This window comes from Gobio gobio (genome assembly GCF_949357685.1).
Source record: "Gobio gobio genome assembly, chromosome: 18".
Classification (NCBI taxonomy): Eukaryota; Metazoa; Chordata; class Actinopteri; order Cypriniformes; family Gobionidae; genus Gobio; species Gobio gobio.
The window spans coordinates 30,292,061-30,318,099 of record NC_137111.1 but is presented as its reverse complement, the minus strand read 5'-3'; the positions used below and the strand labels follow the sequence as shown (position 1 = coordinate 30,318,099).

Here is a 26,039-nt window from a genome sequence, read left to right as displayed (position 1 = left end):
AAAAAATACCAGACCAGAATGGAGACGAACTAAATACGAGTTTGATAAAGCAATGACTAACAATGGTAAAATAATGGTTAACATTATCCAATAGCCCACATAGCCTATACACTCTAAAAAATGCTGGGTTAAAAATAACCCAAGTTGGGTTGAAAATGGACTAACCCAGCGATTGGGTTGTTTTAACCCAGCATTTTTTAGAGTGTATGTGAAGTCAGTAATAAAGGATTAAAAAACACATTTTGCAGGAAGAGGTTATCTTCTTTGGAATAACATCATTCAATCAACTCTAAAAACAGAATAGGCATGCTTTAAGAAAGTACATTACCAGTCAAAACTGTGGGGTCAATAATAAATATATTTTTAAGATTTTCCAATAAAGTCTTCAGGCTGCATTTATTTGATTACAAATACTGTAAAAACATTAATATTGTGCAGTATTATTACAATTTAAATGAACAGTTTTCTATTTGAATATTTATCTAGTTATCCACTTAAATTTTATTCTAGTGATGGCAAAGTTGATTTTTCAACATCATTACTCTTCAGTCACAAGATCCTTCAGATTTTTTTCTAATATGCTGATTTGGTGCTCAAGAAACATTTCTAATATCAATGTTGGAACTGTTTTCTGAACATTGTTTTTTTGTTTTATGGATTTTCAGGATCCTTTGATAAATAGACAGCATTTATTTGAAATAGACTGCTTTTGTAACACGTCGCTTTGGGTAAATAAATGGATCCTTGCTAAATAAAAGTATCAATTTCTTAAAAAAAAAAAAAAAGACCACAAACTTTTAAACAGCAGAGTAAATAAGTAAAATGAGCTTTTATGCTAAATGTAAGCAGGTGTGATGTCAGTCAAAATAATGCATTATGGAACTGTAATGCATCAGGTAGTTAGCTAAACAAACTGTAACCAAACTAGTGCCCAGATCCACACAAACATGAGTCCACGCACACACAAACAAGCAACACATGCAGTAAACACCCCCAACCCAAAGTCACATGGAAAGACTATCTAGGGGGGAGTTTTCAGAAGAGCTCTGCTTTATGACTGCTGTTGTCAGAGCACTTAGCGCCATGTCCTTTGTTTCTAATGAGATAAGACAGTGTCAGATGGATACAGTACTAACCTTTCTGCTTGTTTACAGTGCAGAAGAACAGGATGGGGGTGACCTCTCTAAAGTTTATGGTCCAGCTTGCCAGACAGCTCTGTTTCTAATGAGAGGCCTTGTGGGAGCGTGTCACAGCGCCTCTGCTTGGCACATTGAGAGTGTTCACAGACAGGAGAGAGAGAACTGGCCGTTTTGTTCTAGGCAAACACAAACACTTAAGATTTAAATCTTTCATTTAATGGGGTTGTGTGTTAATATTAATTTAGTCAAATTAATAATAATAGGAAGAACACATTGTTCCTCATAGGAAGAACAGACATGCCAACTAGTTACTGACCTGATGCAGACACAAATCTGAAGCGGACTAATATCATCTTGGGCTGGAGCGAGGTTTACGTGAGGACACAAGAAAAAAAACAGGGCATTCTGAAATCTGCCCCAATGGCTCTCAATTAGAGCGCACTGCAGTTCCATTTTTCACCACAGATTTACTTTGGAAATTTGTGGGGCGCTGTAGAGCTTTGAGAGGGCTCCAACTCCGGTCCCCCCGCTTAGTATCATTAAACATGCCTTAAAAAAGTGGGGCTAAATGTCATTATATAAAAACTATGTGTGAAATTGTGTGTGTTTACATATACATATATGTGTGTGTTTATTTTATATTTGTAATCATATTTGTTATTAAATATTGTCCAGTGATTTCCAATGATTAAATCCAATGATTTACTCTTCTGCCTAAATAAATAAATAAATAAATAAATAAATAAATAAATAAATAAATAAATAAATAAATAAATAAATAAATAAATAAATATTATTCTTTTATTTATAAAGCACCTTTCTCAAGATCAAGGTCACTCTACAGAGAAAATGTAATGTAATGAAGACAATATCATGTGTTTGAATCATCTTGTTTTGGGACAATAAAAATACATATAAATATAAATAAGCATATGAAGCAAATATTGATATATGTGAATGTTAAATTATTATTATTATTATAAAAAAGCATTTTAAATAGATTTACAACCCATAATATGAAGGAAAAATAAAGAAACTTGTTTATTTTTTTACCTTCACCTGTGAAGAAAGACATCCAATAAGAAAGACGTTAACAACCTCCAAAAAAGTAGGGGTTTATACAGACAACATAATCTGGTTTTGATACACTGAGGTCTACTGTCACCCCTCAGCCAGCTTGCCACCCATGAAGCTGTCTGACCTTTGACCTTGGCGTTGTAGAGGGCTGATAGATAGAACAGAGATCAGCTTGCGGTGAGGCAGAAGAAGACAGGGCTCTGGCAAGAGCAGAAGCAAGCTGAGGCAAAATAAACACTCTCTCATATCCCTCTTCGCCTCTACTGTAACTTAATCAAGTTGCAGACAGTATGTGTATCTTTTTTTGGCAGTGTGTCTCTGTTCTATATCCGAGAGAGGCTGGGATGTCAGGGGCCAGTCTCCTCTCTTTATGAGGCCACGCTGCTACAGCCCTTCTGCACTCCGGCCCAACAGGACAGCTGCTCCACTCTCCCAAATACATCATCCTGTCCGCCAGCCGCTCCCAGGACACCCTACTGCCAATTCCCCCCACCCCCTCCCGCTCGCCTCGCTCTCTTTCTCCTAGCACAAGGTGGGGGAAAGAGGGGGGCCAGATGTGTAGACAGAGAGTCCTTGTCCAGCAGAGGTCAATGGATCTAACAGAGCTACTTTCTGTAAGGAGCTGAAAGCCTTCTACTGCAGCTCTCCATCTCGCCACTGTCATGGGACGCCCGTGCGGAACGCTGAGTCAACCTTTCTACAGGCTGCGAAACAGTTTAGAGCGGCGGATGAAATTAAGATCACAACCTGCATCCTCCCTCGCTTGTCTCAAGGTTTTAAGGGTGGTTAACGCCAGACCCCAGGTCCACCTCCCCTGCCAAGGAGTTCATCCACACTGCCGAATTCTGGATGGGAATGACACATGTACGCCATTGCGCGAGACTCTGAAGTGGTTTATGCTTCCAAATGCATTTTATCTGGCTCTTTCAAACCTGCCACTGTCAGTAATTTGTGGACATGTGACGAGTGAAAGGGTTAAACAATCACCTTAATGTAATCTTGTTTACTGCTCTGTCGCATGAGTAAATTATTTCACACAGGCCCCGGCCCACTCAACATATAAAAGCTGCCTTATCACTGACACGGCCATTTGCGGTGGCTTTACTGTGCAAAAATTATGAGTCATACTTTTACAGGGCTCTCCAGTTTTGACGGCCTTTTTAATCCCTGAACTCTGCTGAACTGTACATTTCCTTAATTGCGGAGTAGCTTGTAACCTCTGTAATTGGCCTCCCTCCTTTACCTCTGCTTGGAGATGTCTAGACAGAAAGGATATAAAAAAAGTTGAGGTGAAAGGCAAGAATAGAGATGGACGGAGTGAGGAAGAAAAACAGAGAAGGATGGATTAAATTCAAAGAATTTAAAACATAATGAGCTCCTCGTAGGGTGGCGATATTGTTTTAAGGGAAGAATAAAGGGAAAGGCTTAGTGTAATTAGGCTCCTCCTACTTTAATATGATTGGTTGTTGACACCCGGATGACCCCTTGATCGATTTATTGACCTGTATAGTGAGGTCCACACATTCAAATCAAATACTGCTGTTCAGTTTGTAGCCTTAAAATTTGGAAAAGATTTAGCATTTTTAGCTATATGTTCTAATGCGTGTTTAGAATAGTGGTTCTCGATTTATGAGTAAAAAAGGTCTGTGGTTAATAAATTACAAACAGTCATTTCTCAAATGTGAACAGGGCCGCCGTTAAGGGGGAATCAGGGGGAATGGTTAGAACGATTTCAGGGGCCATGATCAAATAGGGATCTGTATTTATTCTCATGTAGCAACTTACATTTCCAAAGCACATAACATATACATACACACACACACACACACACACACACACACACACACACACACACACACACACACACACACACACACACACACACACACACACACACACACACACACACACACACACACACACACACACACACACACACACACACACACACACACACACACACACACACACACACACACACACACACACACACACACACACATATGGCAAAAAAGTATGTGAACCACTTGCAGAATCTGTGAAAATGTGAATAATTTTAACTAAATAAAAGAGACAATACAAAATGCATGTTATTTCTTATTTAGTACTGTCCTGAATAAGATATTTTACATAAAAAATGTTTACATATTGTCCACAAGACAAAAAATTGCTGAATTTATTAAAATAACCCCGTTCAAAAGTTTATGAACCATTAATTCTCAATACTGTGTGTCGTTCCCTGGATGATCCACGGTTGTTTTTGTTTTTTGATGGTTGTTCATGAGTCCCTTGTTTGTCTTGAGCAGTTAAACTGCCCAATGTTCTTCAGAAAAATCCTCCAGGTCCTGCACATTCTTCAGTTTTCCAGCATCTTTTGCATATTTGAACCCTCTCCAGCAGGGACTGTATGATTTTGAGATCCATCTTTTCACACTGAGGACAATTAAGGGACTCAAACACAACTACTAAAAAAGGTTGAAACATGCACTGATGCTCCAGAAGGAAACACAATGCATTAAGAGCTGGGGGTGAAAACTATTAGTTTAAAAAAGTAAAACATTCTAATGTTATTTTAGTCATTAATAATTTGACAATAAACATCTAAATCTGTTATCTGTTAATCGGAAATAAACCCTTAAAATCTGCCGTTTGTGTTGTGTTGTATAAACGTCTAATGATGTGATTTATGCGGAACATGCGGAAGTATCGCTAATGTGTGCTTTGGTCTGAGCGCTGTCATGATGCATCGGCTTACATTAAATTTAGTTTAATTTGATGTTTTTGTGGCCAGTTGTCACTATATTCCGTTGAAATAACACACCGATTGTGTGACGCAATTACTAGTAATGATGATTCGCCTTTTTATTACCGAAATCTCACGCTCACTCTGATGTTTGCTTGTGGCATTTCTTGTCAAAGGTAACATACAGTATTATAAAAAAGAACACTGTAAGCTGAATATTTTTAGGCTTTAAGGCAGATTTTAGGCTTAGTTTACCTTTTTCCCAGAGAAAAAGTGGGTGAGATTGCCAAGGTCCAAGAGTCACGGTTCACTACTGCATATACATATACATATACATATACATATACATATACATATACATATACATATACATATACATATACATATACATATACCCTGTATACATATACAAAACAGGAAAATCTGTTTTACTAATATAACATAGACCATATTTTACTAACATACTGAACATTTCCATTCTAAAATCCCATTACAAAACCCAGAGGGAACCAATGGTGAATTAGCCCACAAAGTTGGCCAACAAATTGACATCGTGACTGAACAGCTTTAAAAGCTTAAATGGTCATGTACAATGCTTATACTTAAAATGTTACTTTTAACCTGTTAGTCAGCCTTAATGTAAGGCCTGTACTATATAAGAAAAAAAAGACCAAAATCACATGTTCTCCATCAAATCTATTAGGTAAATACGCACATACAAAATCAAATACCCTCAGTTCCTTTAAATGTAATAATGCTCCATGCAGTCTCCTGATGTTTTTCTTTCTCTCTGGCAATGTGAGTTTCTGCTAAGGGTTAGATGTGTATATGATATAAACCAGTGGCGGGGCCTCCTCTCTGACAAGGCCAGCAGTGTGTTTACCTAGTCATGTTGAATCCACACACTGGCCAGAGGAGGGTCAGCAGAAGGCCAGCACATCCCACCCCACAGTCCTGCTATTCATCCCTGTCACTTACGGACAGGCCACGCCCCTCACTCTGTCCTTTCTCTCACTTTCCCAACTCGTTCATATGGAGATGGTAAGTAGAGTTTTTTTTTAAACTGAACACTCTCAAGTTTAGACCCCAAATAATTCTGACACACAGACCAGTGATAAATTAAGTACTCTTGGGAAGAGCTTCATTAGTATGTAATGAGTGGATAACCTAAATTGGACAAACATTTTTATATCCTAACCAGACTGTGAGTGGAAATGTCTTACTTCATCTATGTGTAAGTATGCAGAGCAAGTAAGCAGATTCAGTTGTGACCGTCATGGTGGAACAGACTGACCTCTCAGGGTCAGGTGGGTGGGGATGGTGTTGACCATGACCTTGTGAGAAATGTCACTCTGGTCTGTCTCAAGGGGCAGAGGCAGAACCACCATTAGAGCAATCCATCCATCTATCTATCTATCTATCTATCTATCTATCTATCTATCTATCTATCTATCTATCTATCTATCTATCTATCTATCTATCTATCTATCTATCTATCTATCTATCTATCTATCTATCTATCTATCTATCTATCTATCTATCTATCTATCTATCTATCTATCTATCTATCTATCTATCTATCTATCTATCTATCTATCTATCTATCTATCTATCTATCTATCTATCTATCTATCTATCTATCTGTCTATCTGTCTGTCTGTCTGTCTATTAGATTAGATTAGATTAGATTAAACTTTATTGTCATTACACAAGTACAAGTACAAGGCAACGAAATGCAGTTTAGGTCTAACCAGAAGTGCAATAGCAGCAAGTGCAGGATATACAACGTTTGCATAAGTGCAGGGCATGGATATGTACTGAATATATATAAATATATCTATACATAGAGAGATGGTTATTACTATAAACAGAATTTACAGGTGAACATGTACAGGGAGTAAATATACAGATGGCTATTACTATAAACAGAATTTACAGGTAGATATGGACTATGAATATAATATAATATACAGATGGCTATTACTATAAACAGAATTTTGCAGATAGAGGTATACAATGATATGTTAGGCTAAAATGAGGAATATGGCAGTGGATTAAGGTAGTTCAATAAATTATGGACAGAAGCTATCCGAAAAAAAGTGTAAAAGTGCAGTGGAAAGTGATTACATATTACAGTTAGAAGTACGGTGCAAAATGCAAATGTAAACAGTTGGTACTGTAAATAACAGTCGGCAGTGCAAATGAGCATAATACAGTTAAGGTATGGTAGTGCAAAATGCATAAGTAAACAGTTGTTACTGTAATAAACAGTCGGTAGTGCAAATAACAAAGTGAAGGCGGATGTGAGGTAGGAGAGTTAACAGTATATGAGGGAAGTGGATCAACGGGGGTTTGAGTTCAGTAAAGAGACAGCTCTGGGGAAAAAACTGTTCTTTAGTCTGCTGGTCCTGGTCCGGTGGATCCTGAAACGCCTGCCGCCCGCCTGCCTATCTATCTATCTATAGTCTTAACATGAGTTTTTAGAGGTAGAACGAGTCTCTAGAGACTAATGGACTGGACATCATTCTTAAGTGCTTAATGAAGACATAAATACTTCTGTCATGAAATTCGTGAAGTGAAGTGAAATTCATGAAGTGTTAATGTTTAAATTACATAGCAATTTGACTGTCACTCAGTGTGTCATTTATTACTTTAATTACAGCACAAATAATAATAATAATAATAAAAAAAATATATATATATAATGAAAGAAATAACAACAAAAAATGTATAATATTAATTATACATTTATTTATAATAATTATTATCATTATAATTATTCATATTGTACAAACATTTTTAATAGTAACTACATGGATATAAAAATTATTATTAATTAAATATATCTGTTTATGTATTATTGGTTTAGTTTAAAATTGTCACCACGAATCGGTATTCGCTCACAGTTTAATGTAGTCTCATATTGACCGTTAATCTTATGACTACCTAAACAGTAATTACCCCTCTCTCTGCATGTTTAAATCAGAAGCCTTCAGAAGAGCTGAACCTGGCAGCCCTTTGTGCACATTAATGGCCTTTCTTCTTAAAGTCCTGTCTCTCTGACAATAGAGCATCACTGAAACGCCTGTCGTCCAAACAAAGAGCCTTCTCTCCCAGACACCGGGGTCATGCTCTGTAGTGATGAACCTCGCTGTCACGTGAATACAATGTGATTCCCCCATGTGAATAACAGAATACCAGAGAAAGACAAAGGGAAAGAGAGAGAGAGCTGGATGTGTGATGCTATTTTGTGTTGCTGTCATGACTATGGATCAAAAGTGCAGATCTGGGGAATTATAACACTGCATGCACTAGAATGCTGTCATTATAATCAGCAAAGTTGTCTACACTGAAAGCGAGTGAACAGCCAGCATTGTTTATTATAATGGGAGCACTCTAGTTTGTCTCGCTTGCAGTGTAGCTGGGGTGTAAGCGGTGAGAACTCTACTCTGTCCTTGGGCCTGCGCTGTCTCTGGCTGAGATTTATGATCGTCTGGTCTGCTGCTGCATGCACTTGGTTCTGATAATTAAAGGGGTCGTTATTAGTTAGCTGCGTATGCAGAGCAGGGCAGCGTGAAAGGTCAGGAGGAGGCACAGAGAACCCCAGCCATTCCTCACCTCACCCAGTAGAAACACGGTCACCTCACACATAAAACATCTACATTGTCGCTCTCTACTCTGCCAGCTGAAACTGCACAAGTGTTTAAGGAAATGAATAATTGTACAATGCATGGCAAAAAGCTAGTACAGTGAAGCACAGACAGACAGAATAAATAAATAAATAAATGGTGGCAAAATTGGTCCAATTTGAGGGAATGTTATGATTTCTGGTTATTGTGATGCTACAGAAAAAAAAAATCCACATAAAACTACTGTAAACCTTTCGAATTTCACTATATATACAGTATATATTATATTATTAGATATTTATATTTAAAGTTTAAAATTGTCTGAATAAAAACATATCAGAGAGCTCACTCGAATATTTTATATTGCATATTTATTTTATTTTTCTCGTAGGACACTGTTGTTCTGCTCCATTCGACACACACCTACCTACCACAAGCCCTGTTAAACTTTCCCACAGACAGTAAAATATCAAATTACAACGACACGATTTGCCATTGTCATTTGTTTTGCCAGTTGTCACTGGCACGGGAAACAAAAGCATGTAATATTGGAAAAATCCATCAAGCCATGAATACAGCATGAAGAGCCAGCATATTTTCTATGACACAAAGGCTGCGAGGAGATTCAACCCTAAGGCTCTGAGATCCTTCTCTCTCCATCCAGCCGGCAGCAGAACCCAACCCTCTGCCCGCCAGCCTGCACACAATCATAATCACCATAATAACAATAATAATAAAGTAAAGGCATACCGGGCTGGCAGCAGTCTTAGCACACCTCAATCAAATTACACGGATGCACGAGGAACATGTCACCCTTGGATTTTTCATTTGCATAAAACAATTACCCCACGGACAGTGGGTTCAATGTCGTCTAGACTACATGCTTCAGATGGTGTCATCAGCCCCAGACACAGTAGACTGCCTATAAATTAGCAATGAGCTGAGCATAGCCAAGATGCATTATAGCGCTTATAAACCCTGAGAATTTATTTAAATAGATAACACATATGCAAATCTTCCTGGCTGGCATGGCAACGATCTTGATAGTGGGGCTCCATATGTGCGGAGAGGGCAGCTGGGAGCAGCGGGCTAAAATGAACCCTGACACCTTATTAGTGTATACACTGGACACTCATTAACTTCCACTGCCAGGAGAAACCTGACCTGACCCGGAAAAGCTCTGCCTTCTTTCAAACCATAACATGCTGGTATGAAAGCAATACCAGTGTTTTGATGAAAATGCTTCCCTTATAATGACTTTCTGTGCTGAGTGATCGAGGCCTTGAAGCTGCGCTCTCGCTGGGACAGCATTCAGTACTGGCAGTGAAAGAGTGATAAAATACAGAAACATTTTTAAAATTATTGTTGATTTTTATTCTAAGAAGGCCGTTAACCTAGTCTGGATGCCAGCCAAACGTAGCTCCGCCCACAACATTTGAGGTTGGGAAGTTCGGTCTGGACTTGATCCGTTGTGGAGCAACTATGCTCGAAACAGAGCTGTTCGGACCAATCAAATTGTCAGGGTGGGCTTTATACGAAGATGGACATATGATCAACAGTAACGTAATCATCCACGTCACCAAAGAGTACGTGTATGAGTTCGTATATGCTTTCACCGTTACTATTTCTCTCAAAAATGATGATTGTGTTGATAAGTACTCCGTGTATCCTTAAGTTCTTTTTTACAACACCGGCAAATATAGTTTCCACTCATCTTCTTGTTCTACTTCTTCCAGCGTGCATGCAGTTGAGTTCTGTTGACAACTATGCATCACTCAGCATACGTCACTAACTCCGTTACTTTGATTGGTTGCAGGTCTATCCAATTCAGTGCAGAAGCATTTTCTTTCCTGGTTCGGTTGAAACATGCCTCATAACCGCAGCCCAATAGCTTAGAAATCTAGACACACCCCTGTAGTCTAGCAACTCTTGGTAGACCTGCGAGCTGGAAAAACCAAACTCTGATCAGGCCAATCACATTGTGTATAGAGTCGGTGGGCGGGCTTAACATAATGACGGCACATAACGGCAGAGTTGCGGTGGTTCCGCATGCTACTCGTAACAAAGAAGCTGGCGAACCGCGGCCTTTCGAATCGGCTTTGGCAGCGACTCTGGAAGACTTTGAGTTAAGCTTTTCTTTGAGGAAAGAACAAAGAACGGCACTGAAGTCATTCTTAAGAAAGGAAGATGTGTTCGGAGTTTTGCGGACCGAAAGTTTAATCCATCAACTAGCTCCACTTCACGTTGCTCTCTGGTTGGTTGTAGCGCTATCCAATTGCGTGCAGAGGGAATTTAAAAGACAACCGTTTGTCCCGCCCCTCGGATTGAGCCCTGTCAATGGTGAGTTCCCAGACCCAACATCTGGATGTGGGTCTGACTTGTCAGGCTAACAGCCCAATGGAGCAGTATCAAACTCATATTCTGACTAGAATCTGAGTATGACGGCGTCAGGCTACCGTTAACCAATACACCTTTTCAATTTACAATGTATTTAATCTTAATCAAAAACGTATGTATGTCTTTGTAATTGCATTTCATATTATATTTAGCTAAAAATAGTCCAAATAAAAACGACCATTTGTGTTTTGGTCGTTGCTTAGCAAGCTAACAGCGTATCCTGCTAGCTTAGCACAACGTTAACTGGATAAAAGAAAGTGGTGGCACTTTATTGTACAGTCCTGTTCCCCATGTATGCTATTTACTTATAGTTATTACAATAACTGGTTAATAACTTCGTACTAACCCTGAACCTACCCCTACACCTAACCTTAACCCATGTAGTTACCTTATATTAACCAGTACTTGTAAGTACACTGAAAGTACACATAGGGGCGAGCAGGGCACAACCTAGCACTTATGACTTTCTCATTTTGTATAAATCCACTTAGGGTTCAGGGTATTTATTTTTTCCCACATTTTAATTTCCCACATGTATAGAACAATTATGTGGTTTTGTTTCATTAATACAGTGTATACTTTTTTTTTCTTAATTTACCCCGAAATAATGGAAGTGAAATGTGCCAACATGCCCAATAGGTGGGGCACATTGTAACATGAGCATATGACAGCTTACAATGTTATCTGATCTAAATAAAAAAATGTCCAAGACAAAACTTTTTTTTTTTTCAATAAAATACAATTCTCAACTTTTTTCATATAAAACAATGTCATTTTTTAATCATTAAAAAAAAAAAATTGAGTTTGACAACAAACTCAGAACACAGATATACAACATAGTTCAAAACATAATAATAATTAATAATTTCTGAACATTGACTCTCAGTCATTATTCACCTTTTGCTCATGGTTTCTCAATAGAGTTAATAAAAGTATAGAATTTAATAGCATTGTTCTAATAGGGGAACATTGTAACGCAGTGTTACAACATGCCCCACCTGTGCAGCTGGGATTTAAACCCGGCTAGTGTCTTCTGCCGTTTAGATTAAAGAACTATCTCAAAGAACTAGATTAAAGAACTCTCAACTGTTAAATGACAGATATAAGATTAAAACAATATCAGATGTGTCTAGTTTTAAATAAACACAAAAAAAGAGATTCATTTAAGAGATTTTTTTATTTTTGGCCCAATTTTTTCTCAATATAGAGTTGATAAGGCAACAAGTAAATACACTAAGTTTCGTCATGCTGGTATATGTGGAAAGTTTTAAACCATGCACGTGTTTTACAACTTAACCCCGAGTTAGGTTGTGCCCGCGCTCCCCTACTGTAAAATAAGGTGCAACCAAGAAAGATAAAACATGATAACATGTGACATTTTTAATTAGGTATTGATGAAGGGACACAGATAGCCGTTAATTTTAGCAATGACTCTGGTCCTGTAGGTATATTAATTATTGTGTCAAGATTAAGCTGAAAATGTACATGATTAAACATAACTACCACTATTGAAGAACTGGTCCCACTTTATTACACTTATTAGGTGGCCTTAACTACTATGTACTTATCAAAAATAAATGTGTTCAAATTGTATTGCAAATCACTTTTGTTGATATTGAGGTGAGATACGGGTAAGGTTAGGGACAGGTGTGGTGGTATTAGGGTAGGGTTAGGTGTAAGGGAAGGGTCAACAGTGTAATTATAAATGTAACTACAGAAATTAATTTCAGATGCAATTACTTACAGGTAATTTTTTTAAATGTAAGTACAATGTATAAACATGTATGTTTAATAAGTGCACACAATAAGTGCAATAAGTTAGATCTTTTAATTTCTTTCTCTCTTTTTTCACTCTCTTTCTGTCAGTGGAGTAGGGAGGGACTTTTATCTTAACATCTCTTTCCCTTAATCAATACACAGAATATAGAGGATGAAAAAGAGATATTGGAGAAATCACATGGGACAGATTTTCCCTTTCATTATTTATTTAATCAGTGGTTTATATGAATGTATTTATTTATTTATGTACTGTATGTGAACGTGAATCAGCTGTAGTTGAGTAAGTAAAGTTGGCTAAACAATGTATTCGGTGTAATTGTTTTTTTTTAAGATTTGCAGATCATTTCTTGAGCTGTGTGCCAAGATGTTTTTTTTGTGTTTGTTTATTTGACCTCTTGGCCACTTTATGTTATTGCGGGGGAAAACGACACGGACATATTTGTCTGGTGGTCCACACAAAAGAGAACAGGCCCACTTACCCTTCCATTACTCCACTAAAAAGTGATGTACCAGTCCATTAAAACAACTCTGCGTCTTTGTTTTTCATTCTCTCTCGTCCCTTCATTTTAGCAAAGTGCACGTGAAGCATCTGTGAACAATGCTTTCTTGAGCTTGTAAATGTCATTAGCAACGATTTGTGTTTTTTTTTTTTCATAGCGTTTCTCAGAGCACCTCATAAACCACCCTCCATATCCCTCCGGCCCCCCATCTCTGCCGGTTGTCCTCGAAGTTGAGCGTTACATCCGCCATCCAGAGATTTTACAGTGGATTCTTTATCTGTATAAACAAAGCAGGTAATGGTGGCTGTTTATTGTACGACATGCCCCCATGCTAATTTGGATGTCTTTATAGCTTGCATACCAGTTGCCTTGTTTATGTGTCTGTGTTCCCAGCCACTGCCCTTGAACTTAACCTGCTCTCACCCTTGCCAGTTCCCCACCCCCCTCTGCCGGCTCCATCCGTGATCCCTCCTTCCCCAAATCTCTCAACCCCCTCTCTTTTAGGGATTGTGAATGCCAGAGAGACAGAAAGAGATAGAGAGAGAGAGAGAGAGAGAGAGAGAGAGAGAGAGAGAGAGAGAGAGAGAGAGAGAGAGAGAGAGAGAGAGAGAGAGAGAGATTTTCACCGGAGCCCCCCACAATCCATAAGATGAAGTCCCACCCATAAGTGGTGATGTCATGCATAAGCATTTGTATCAGGTAAATAGTATCGCAGACGGAGAAAGAGTGTGATACTACAGGTGATATTCTAGACATAATTCTTTATAGATAGTATAGTGATATTATAGACATAAAAGGTAGGGAAGCAATTCTGTGATTCTATAATAACATTCTTTTTTAAAGTTTCCTCTAATTTAGACTGTTTATGTAAATTAACAGATTCACAAAAATGATTGAATGAATCCACTTATTTTAGAATATGCTGTGTAAATTAAGTTGTTTTGTTATATTTATTACACATTTACCTGTTCAACCTTCATTCATTAAAATATCCAGTAAAAATATGACTCTGATTAAATCATAAATTACATCATGACTTGACTATAGTTCAACTACTTCCAATTATGATAGGCTTGTAGCTTAGCAAGCCACAGTTTCAAATTAACTTCCTCAACACTGCACCTTTCATACAGCTTTTATGCAGAGTAAAATCTCTCTAGACAGGCAAATTTAACCATAATATAATGGGCTCAGAATACTATCAAGAGGCCCCCACATAGGGTTGGGGACTGCGGGGGTGTCCCGTACACCAGTGAGAGAGAGGAACATCTGATGTCTTAGTGGTAGAATGGTAATTAATACAAAGATGGGGAGTTAGGTACTGAATATTCCAGTAGAGTGACAAGGCCACCGATGACAAGCTTTTGCTCACATGAAAAGAAAGAAAGAATGGAAAGACACAAGCAGGGAAAGGGGGAGCGAGAAAGAGAGAGAGAGAGAAAAACAGAACAACGTGACATCCCCCGGCCAGAGCTCGAGGATTAACGATGAAAAGAAACAAAAGGACAACAGTAAACAAAAGAGTAGAGGCTAGAGGGGGCTCCCCTGATTTCTCTTCCCTCTCAAGGAGTGAGGGAGGAAGACAGACGGAGGGAGCGAGCCAGAGAGGAGCTCCTCTTTTGGGACGGACACGTATGGATCTATATGCATGCATACAGTGGCCTGGTATTGTGAATCAAGCAGAGCTAAATCAATGTCAGAGCTCAATCAATATTTAGTCCCATGTGTTCCTCATTGCTCTCCTGCACTTGGCCTCACCTTCCCCATGCTAACATCACCAGGACTTTCACATGTGGGTCAATATACACCAACGAGCCAAGGCCGAGCAGTAAATCCATTACCACGCTGTGTTTTACTTAGAAAGGGGAGGAAAAAACTTCAGAGAGGTATAAGCAAAGACAAGAACAATGAGAGTGTGCAGGTGTTGAATGTCAGCAAATACTAAAGGGGAGTCTTTCAGTTACGGTGTCATATGTTGGCGCCTAGCGCAGGGACTCTGGACACTGTCTGTGTCGAAAAGCTGCAGGTTTGATTTGGTTTGGTCTGCGGGTCGTGTGCATTTGGATGTGTGGTATTGGGGAGTTGTTACCGCTACCCATTAAAGTTATCTATGTTTATCAGCAGCATATGGGTTGGCTTGTCTCTCCTGCCTTAGGCCGTAGACACAACAACACTGCTTGTTAGTGACATCTGCTGGGAAGAGCTGGCTCTCTTGTCTTTCAACCCTTATTGAAGCGAGTCCAGCCCCTGTCAACGTACCCTCAACCCCTCCCAACTTCCCACCCCTATATGTCCCTTACCTGGGCAATGTAGACGCTCCTTCCTGCATGCACACAATGTCCACGTCTTGTTCTGAAACATGTCCTCCTGTCCTGTCTCCAAAACTCATACCAGGAAAGAGGTAGAGGTGTCTGCATTCCTGGGATTTTCCCCTTCTGTCCTGTCTAGACCTGTCAGATTCAGAAACAGTGCTAATGCATGCTAAGTATGTAAGAGTGCATATGTAAGGGCGCTCTGTCGTTATTAGTACAGTAGGCTACTTTTGTGGGGTTTTTTACACATGCACCTCACCTTGATCAATCCTGATCTTGAGAAGCACCAAAATATTGTGTCGTTTTTGAAGAACACTATTAGTCTTTGAAGCAAACACACTCATGTACATTTCCAAACAATTTCTACAAGCGCCAAGGTGCATTCAGCCATCTAATTTTTCACTTCTTATTTGCTGAAACTTGTTGTAAAGGCTGTGTTAGCTTCTTCGCTACACCTCCCCACTGGATGCTGAATAAATTGTCATTATTTGATAGCAGCCTGTCCTCTGCAGTCATCTGAAAGGCAGCAGTCATGTCACTCAAACTGTCACTGCCATTGTCTCAGGTCATAAAAATACATGAATCAAACTCATCGTTCACCACAACACAGTTAAACCTCAGTTTTGACAGCCACACAAGTGTAGTCATATCGGAGTAAAGACTCTATAGAAAGAATAGAGAGTAAAAAAATAATGTAATGGTTGTCTGTAAGTAAGTGGTCTTACTTAGGTCTAGTCCATTGTAGCTGATTCTGGCCAAGAAGCTCCAACTTAGACAATAGAGGCCATCTGAATGACATGAACGATAGCCAACCATGGTTTTGTTTTTATATGCTGTTTTGGATCAATCTGAAACAAATCAATCACAGTGACAAAGTTATTGTACAGAAAGTTCTTGCACATAGGAAATGCATGTAAACACTGTGGTTAGAGTCTCTCCATCCAGAAGTATTAAGCACTGATTATTTCACAAATGTAATATAAAAGACAACACATTTTATACAGTTTTTACTGAAAGTCTAGCTTGCTATTAAACAAACATCCTGACTCACGGAATTGCTGTCTATAATACACATTTCTGTCTATAATACATATATGTCCACTGATTGGACTATGGATCGTCTTAGGCCAGGGTATCTAAACTCGGCCCTGCAGGGCCATTGACTTGCAGAGTTTATCTCCAACTTGCCTCAACACACCTGCCTGGAGGTTTCTATAAGACCTTGATTAGCTGGTTCAGATGTGTTTAATTGGCTTTGGAGCTGGACTCTGCAGGACAGTGGCCCTCCAGGAGCAAGATTGGACATCTCTGTTCTAGTATGCCTAGTAAGACCTTGATTAGTTGGTGCAGGTGTGTTTAATCGGGGTTGGAGATCAATTCTGCAGGATAGACACCCCTCTCTTAGGCTAAGGGTAGGGACACACCAATCCGATGCTAAAGAACTAGTGCTGATGACAGCCGACTGTGTTGTTGCCTCGTGTCGGGGCAAAAAAAACTACAGCCAACTCTCAACTAAAATGCACATTATGCACCTGCGTGTAAATGAGACAACTGTTCATTTCTACATATTTGTCTATATTCGTCATTCAAAAAGGGAAACCGTTCATGAATGGAATGGAATGGAAATCCACTCCACTCATGTTAATATTATATTCGCACAGGGACACTCATAGCCTGGATGCCAGCCGAACTTAGCTCTGCCCACAACATTTTTACTCGGGCAGTTCGGTCTGGACTTGCTCAATAGAGAAGTAATTATGCCCGAACAGAAGCTGTTCGGACCAATGAAATTGTCAGGGCGGGCTTTAGACGATGATGGACAGATGATCAACAGTAACGTAATGATCCACGTCATCAAAAGCCGCTTGGGTTGAATTTGTTCTAATCCTAACGGAGAACTTGTTCATATATGCATTCACCTTTACTATTTCTCTCAGAAATGATGATCGTGTTGGTAAGTACTCGGTGTATCCTTAAATTCTTTTTTTACAACACCGGCAAAGTTAGTTTACACTCATCTTTTTCTTCTAACGTTAGTCCAGCGTGCGTACAGACAGGGTTGCCAAGTGTTTACAACAAAACCCGCCCAATTGCTAACGTTCCTCAAAACTAGCCAAAAACAAGCCCAATAGCTTTCCAAGGGGGTTCTCCGGGAAAAAAGGCATTTGGGGGGTAAATTATGTGTTATTTTGGAAGGACTGCCTGCTAAAATTCGCATTCCTGGGTCTGTATATCACATAATTGCGGTCGCTTCAACCCGTGGACTTGGCAACAGTGCAGTTGAGTTCTGTTGACATTTGACAACTAACGTTATGCGTCGCTCGGTCGCTCCGTTTGGTTGTAGGTCTATCCAATTGAGGTCTTTCCTGGTTCGGTTGAAACACGCCCCATAATCACAGCCCAACGGAGCAGAATCAGACTCATATTCTGACTAGAATTGAGTATGACGACGTCAGGCTAGGACACTCAGGTAAGATGACATAAAATTAGAACAGCCTTCTGTCTGTAACATTTTGACTGTTTTGCTCTTTGTTTTGCTATTATTCTCATGCACTGACTCATTCATTAAGCTGAACAGCCAATCAGAGTTCTCTCTCTCACCGATGGCCCGAAGCTGATTCTATATGCTGAATCGGCACCCCCAAAAAACAGAGAGTATCCGACTAGAGCCAACGGTATGGAACACACAAGTCGGTCGACACTCAAAAATGGCCGATCGTCGGCTTGGTGTGTCCCGGGCTTAAGACTAGTGAATCACCCACAGTGGACTGATTAGATGAGATTTATTTATCTGAACTCCACATCCCACTTTCTAGGAAATAACCATTACATTTTAAGAGTTCCGCTTGGTCACCAAGTGGCTACATATGTTAATCTGCCATTATATATAACTGAAAATCCATCAATAATTGTTGAATTATTTTCTCCACAAAAATTGTAGCTAGGTAAGAAACACACACGTTTGTTTTTCTATCATGGTGGGGGACTTTCTATTGACTTCTCTTTTGTTTTTTTTAACGGAGCTAATTATATTTTATCTCCCTTAATATGAACCTAACCTTCACACAAAGTTTTTAGATTTTCATTAAGACATTATAAGCTAGGACCAAGATGGGTCTTGCGCATGTTTCCCAGTTGGAACCCACCTAGTGGCAAGTGCAATACTGCATGAAATCCATATGGGCAACTGCTATGGGGTCATTATGGAACCCATGGACGATCCTATATATGGCCCAGTTTTTCACCCAATTTCATACCCATATGGGCCCCACATACACGTGTTGACTGGGATTTAGTATGTTTTGAATATTTGGTCCCCACAATGTCTGCCAAAACGACATACACACACACACATTAACAGATGAAGTTGTTTATGCAGACTGAGCTGAAGGCCAGTGGCCCGAAGGAGACTTGGTCATCGTTGGACTTCTCGCTGACCCATCTGAGTCATTAAAGCTCAAATGAGATACATGACAAAGACCTGCCGTTGTATAAACAGTCATGCTTGCCTTCAGCTAACTGCACCAAGACAGATACCTGCCTAATGTCTGCGACACAAGACAAGGGTAAACCGGCACACACGCACTGTATATTTACTGACTTAAATGCACATACAAAAATGCACAGCGCTATTTGAGCTGGAATATATGAGGAGGTCAGTGGATACACGTGAAAACTGTGTAATAAAGGCCATAAAGTCAATATTGCTTCTTTCCTGAAGTTCAGCACAGCTTAGTTAGGCAGACTGTCCCCTCCAGCATCCATCTTGACAGTCCTGTCTCTATGCCACCCGGCCCTCATGTCACAACACATTTAGGCATCAGTTCTGTGTGAGGTGGGGGTGTGTATATGTGTGTATGTGTGAGGGCAATCAAGACAGACGGATGCAGTGGCCGGGTGGCGATGGGCGAGCATGTGTGTTGGTGCCACCGCTGTGGCCCTGCCTCTCTATGGCTACCCTTCTCCACAGTGAGCAGCCCTCCAGCCATGGATTTGATCTTTGCAAAGGCTAACATCTGTCGGCTGTCATTTTAGAGAGATTGATGACAGGCCAGGGAATGGAATGGAGGGAGGGAAGGATGGATGGGGAAGAAGGAGGAGAGAGGGGTGAAGGGGGTGAGAGAGAAGGGCTAGAAGGATAAATGGCTACTGTGCCAGTTTAGGGCTGATAGTAGGAGGACTCCTTTGCGAACAAGAGAAAACGAGAGAAAGAATAAGAGTGCAACAGTATTAAAGGACTGCTGAGGGTCAAGAGTGTGATGTTATCAAGAATGAAAAAAAAAACATTCCTGTAACCATGTCCATTGTACCAACTAAAGCAGGCTTAAATGGGTTATGCTTTACAGTGTAATATAAAGTGATGGACACAGTACTGTCGCTACTATTTCAAAGCAACAAGATGGCATTGACAATCTCTACATTTGCTAACATTACATTTTACAAATCTGTCAGCTGTTCAGAGTTACTAGTGATGTCTGATTCGTGAATGATACATTTTTTTAAGACGGTTATTTTTTTTAGCAATGACGGTTCACTATTCTGAAACAGTTCACATTTGAGTCTGAATCATTTGGGCTTCTCATTCACACACTGAATTGATTGCCTTTTGTTCAGTACCTGAATAATTTAAAACAAGCTCATTCGAGAACACACGTTCGGGAACATGTCTTGACACAAACTCGACTCTCTTCTGCTCTCTGACTCCGTTGGTTCAACTTTTGGTGTGTGTTGGGGGGGGGGGGGGGGTAACGATGGTTCAACTTTGCATTTATAGTAGAAAGCAACTAACCCGGGTGCGTGCATTTGTAATCACTTTCAAATGCATGCTCGCTCTGTGCTTTCACCAAGGGTGATCTAACAGTTGGGGGGGACTATAAACATAACATTTCTCAAAAGCAATTTTTGAAGGGGACACAAATAATACAGCCAAAATTATACTTGTAAGAATATGTGTACACCGAGGAAAGCCTTACTACTATTAGTGTGGCATGGAGACTGTGCCATTATCCTTCAAAACCCAACACAACGGTAGATCTGCAATATTAGCCTAACATCAGTTCAGGCTTATCATCATGTTAGTTGTAGTGGGTGACTTACTATCCAACAAGCTACAGTATTAAATAAGCTACCAAACAAGCTAGGTAACATTATAATCACTAACATAGTGGACTCATGGAAAAATACATCGGTTATCATAATTTTCTTTTTTCATGACTAATTTATTAATGACTCAGCATCATCTGTATTAAAGAGAAAAGAATCACTTCATCCGATGTTCAAAGTGAATAAAATAGTCTTGACAGCATACTTACTGGAGTTCCACAACTACAGAAGAACTTTGTTCTCTCCCACCGGACTAGTGTGTGTGGGTGAGGTAAAGGGGAAAAGCAGGAAGTGGACCAAAGTACTGTGAGACAAGAGAAGGGGGACTCAAAATGTTTCAAAACTTAAAGGGGGGTGTAATGCTATTTCATGCATTCTGACTTATTTACACTCTTAAAGAGTTGGATTCTCAAGCTAATCATGGCCAAATTTTCAACGAGTTGGAGGTATAACAATATTTCTGTGCCAAATACACTCCTTCAGGATTAAAATAAGTTTCGGAGTAATGCTGTATGCCATAAAGGGCGAAATTGCTTGTATGGGGACTTCTCCTGGATGAGCATGTGCACACATCAACCAGAGTGAGAGTGAGAGCGTGCCCATCAAGGGTAACTTTCAGCTTAGCGAGCTAAATTTTTTCTACATTCTGCTAATACATACTTCCCAAGACAAATGGACTATATGGATGTCTGTACATGAATTTTATAAATAGATCCACTATAGTGTGTGTGTGTGTGTGTGTGTACCTGCACAGGGAGATAAAGTGGACTCTGACCCTTTGCACATGTTAATTCACCATCAGGCTCGGCTAACGAGGCAGATCCCTCACTACTGTCTGTCTTTTGTTTACGAGTTAATGGAATTGGGGTCAAGAGGATATGTGTAAAATTCAGTATATATGTGCTCTTCACATTTATAAAGCAGGTAATTGTTTAAAACACCCTGGCTTTCTGTCTACAGTTCACTAATGGAAAGCTGATATGTTTTTATGTATGATATAATGAAAGCATTTTAATCATGTTTGGTAGAAATAGGAACACAAAAACAGTTCAGACATGTCTTACATTTCAAGATAAGCAGTGGACACATATTTGAATATGATTTCCAATTTACTTAGCTCCACCTTTATTTATTTACTTATTTATTTAAACACCTACTCCCTTAGTGGACAAACACAGTAATACATTGGATTTGCATTGAGCTTATTACTATTTTTAATATTATTAATCCCGTATGTTAGAACATTCTGTTTTGTGGACGAACAGGAGTGAATTTGGGACTGGAATGTCTTCATGGCAAACATGTAGCTAAAAGCAAATGGAGAAGGACGGGTCATTTCAACAGTCCCAAACATAAGGCCTTGCCGCATATGTTCCTCTTGACTTGTTGCTACACAACACAATGTGCTGTACAACTCTGAAAGCTCATTAAACATGGCATTGAAGTCCCCTCTACTCCCCTATAAAGCATGAAGAAAAGCAAGGCCATGGTGGAGATAAAGGTTGAATAACACTTAAAACAACGAATAATTCAACTCTTTTCTCCACAATAACACACTTATTCAGGATTTATCAAAGACCCAACATATCTTTAGGACAGTTGCATGGATATCTTTATAACTATAATAAAGCAATCAATACTGTATGCATTTGTCAAAGAGTACATCACAATTGAAACATTTGCACCATTAATTGTCCTGCATCTCGTCTTGATTGATTCTCAGAATAAATATTAAAGGTGCTGTTTTCTTTTATCATGGGACTAATGGAGTACTGTGGAAGCGAATGCATCTTTGTCCTCTTCGTATATAGTAGGAGAGAGTGTGAAAAAAATGCAAAAGGATGTTATGCAAATGTGTTTTATAAGTCGAGCGTAGCATCTTGTCATGACACTGTCTATATTTAAAGCAGGTCACCTTAAACCCACCCCTGCTGCCTCATGACAGTGACATCTGGATGCATCGCGCACATACACGCACACACACACGCACATACACGCACACACACACACGCACGCACGCACGCACGCACGCACGCACGCACGCACGCACGCACGCACGCACGCACGCACGCACGCACACACACACACACACACACACACACACACACACACACACACACACACACACACACACACACACACACACACACACACACACAAAGCCACCTCTGCTGTCGCCGTCTGAATCAGAGAGTGTTTATGCAGATGATAATGCACACCGCAGCTAATACGCCATCATTCCAATGCAGAAAACAGAGATTCAGTCACCCAACAGGCCCCTACAGAGGCTCTCCATTCTGCAGAACACACACCCTACTAGATTTCAGCATGTTTAACATTTTACATGGTAAAGATTCTGATTATGCATGCATATCAGTATCTGTTCAAGGCTGTGTGTGTATGAGAGCGGGAGCGGATGAGAGAAAGAGGGAGGAAAATAAAGAAGGACAGGTTGTGGGTGAGGGATAAGAAGACTGACCACAGCTTGCTCCCTCCCCCCTCCGCCAGCAAGGCCGAATTTCAATAATTTCATCAGTTCATTTGCCTCTTAGAAATGCCGGGAGCCTTTTTCCATCTCCTTCCTGCGTACTCACTCTCGCCTTGACCTAGATTCATGCGGGGAAAGTGACATGTCTGCCTGACCAGAGAGCGGCCGGCCGCGCTCCGCAGCTCAAGTGCCTATAAAAAATGACTCCCTATCTCCAAATAAGAATAATGAAAAGCAGTGCCATGACAGATTGGACATAGATGAGATTGCTGCTGTGACTATATGCATGCGTCGCTTGCCGGCTTTGCATCTGAAATGGAAAAAGGGTGGGTGGTGGGTGTCAGGCTGTCGCTTCTGACGTTAAAGGGACATGGTCCCTCAACCTTTCACTCAGAGCGTGTGCAAACACACACACACGACACACAAGATTGCTTGGCCTCTGACCATATCTTCTTTTCACACATGGCAAGACCAGAGCACTCCATGTGAGCTACCTCTGTCAAATAAAACACATTCTCACACAACATTACAGGAGCGGAGAGGACGTCAGAGTGATGTACATATAGGAGGCGTACTAAAATCAAACTCGTTAAATAAATCTGCGAAGCGGGCAGAATTCTTGTCAGGGCACTTTGTAGAGATTAGTAAATCAATTAGAAGTGCTGAGAGCCAGCCATTATAGACAGGAGGTTCAGCAGCGGCAGCAGCCAAGATGGCGGGTGGTGTGGCATGATGCCAATGGGCACATGCAGACACCTGTTACTGCCTGTGTGCGTGTAGAGGAAAAAATATTTCAACACTTACAACGCGTTTCCTGTATGTCGCTACCCTTTGCTCCGATTATGGAAATTGATCCAATTAAGATCAATTTATGAAGTGCACCTTCATATCTCACAGTCTTTTATTGTTTACAAAACTGATTTCCTTAAAAGGCTAGAAAGAAAATAGTGGAGAGTACTTTTTTATCTATAATTGATTATGGTGAACTTGTATGTATGCGGCTTCATCTTTATTTAGAAAACTGGACTCTATCTATCATGCAGCGCTATTCGGTTGTTAAGTCTGACGTCACGCAGCTCACCACAAGAAAAACAACAAATGGTGCTAATATACACACACAATGTGGTGTAATACTAAAAAAAAAAAAAAATATATATATATATATATATATATATATATATATATATATATATATATATATATATATATATATATATATATATATATATATATATATGTGTATATATATATATATATGTGTGTATATATATATATATATGTGTATATATATATATATATATATATGTATATATAATCATAGTATATATAATCATAACCTTTATCTCCATACCAAAATTCCAGATGGCCAGACAGTGATTCATCTTTTATAAATTGATAACATATTAATGTCGTTGACGCTATGAGCATAGAGACTGTTGTGTACACTCTAAAATATAATTCAGTGGCTTAGTAAATATCACAGTAATAATTAACTTTATTAACTTAGTAAAATTTCTAAATATCATTTACTTGATGTTTTGAGTTGAACATACCAAAATAATTGACTAAAAATCCAACAGTTAATTTTGTCTTAAATTTACAGTTTTTTTCACTAAAAGAATTTAGTGTTCGAATAACCAATTATTTATTTCAAATATGCTTAATATATTTGTGAAATTTCTATCAAAATATTTGAGAAAGGATAATTAAATCGATCTGTTTGAAGAACCACAAATATTACTTAATTCAAATCAAGATTATTAATATTTAACACGCACTGAAGAAATTTAGTAAGTTTACTTGATTATAACACTGCACCCCTCTCCCGCCCCTTGACGTGACGACGGCTCGATGGTTGATTGAGCGCAGGCTGTTTGAATTCTCTTCAGTTTCCAGAGTAGTTCGTTCTTCTCAGCGTCGCAGAATTGGAACATTTCCTCGGTGAAATTCAGGTTTGTGTGTTTTATTTTATCTATAAAATCATTACTGAGCTTAAAATATTTTTATTTAATGCAAAACAACATACAGGGACGCAATGTGAGTAAACGAGTGCTGTATCTGTCTTTGAAGCCCCTGGTGCTACTGCCTTGCTCAAAACACACAACTTTATTCCTTAAGATAATGAATATAATTAATTTGGATGATAAAATGTTCTTAAAACTCTGCGCTGTTTGTTTATTGTTTGTCTATGGAGTCAGGCGCGTTGCAGCATCTTTGAGCTACGAGTGAACCGCTGGACGGCGGTCTCAAGTTCAAAGTCCACCCGCAGAGCGCGAGTCCATCTCAGGCTCGAGAAACAGCGCTGATACGGTGGAAATTGGATAACAGACAGGTTTATTACACTTGAATTACTTTTAACTGTTAAATTTTTACTTCTAAAATGTTTGTTACATGAGTTTAAATGTTGTATATATGTTGTAAAATATTATGTCAAAACTGTAATATATGCTACTGCTTTACTCATCGACAATAAAGGCCAATGTCATTATATAAGTGTGGTGTGGAGTATTTTATAAAGGTTTAGAGGAAATTAAAGTTAATATTAAAGTTATACTATAAGAGTTAATTTTACTCATAAATATTGTTTTTTAAATGTCCCCCCCCCCCCAATTTTTTCTACTAAATTTTATTTGTAAATGTACCAAATGTAGTTACACAGATCTACTTAATTTTTTTACTTGCATTTGCTCAGCTCATACGGTGTATGTAATTGATTTCACTGCTTTAAAATGTACTCAATTTTTAAAAAAATGTTTCACCAAAAAATTGAGTAAATCATAGTAAACGTTTTTAGAGTGTAGACTGTACACTCTAAAAAATGCTGGGTTAAAAATAACCCAAGTTGGATTGAAAATGGACTAACCCAGCGACT

The 26,039-nt window shown here is 39.2% G+C and overlaps 1 protein-coding gene across 1 annotated transcript in view; it reads right to left on the bottom strand.

Annotated features, from left to right (window-relative positions):
- LOC307142466 (uncharacterized protein) overlaps nucleotides 1-15,695 on the bottom strand; it is a 41,527-nt gene extending 25,832 nt beyond the window's left edge. Inside the window, exon 1 of the mRNA XM_079843374.1 lies at nucleotides 15,565-15,695. Coding sequence (XP_079699500.1) covers nucleotides 15,565-15,653 — 89 coding nt within the window. The 5' untranslated portion in view covers nucleotides 15,654-15,695. The remainder of the gene's footprint in view (nucleotides 1-15,564) is intronic.
- Between the last annotated feature and the right edge of the window lie 10,344 nt (nucleotides 15,696-26,039).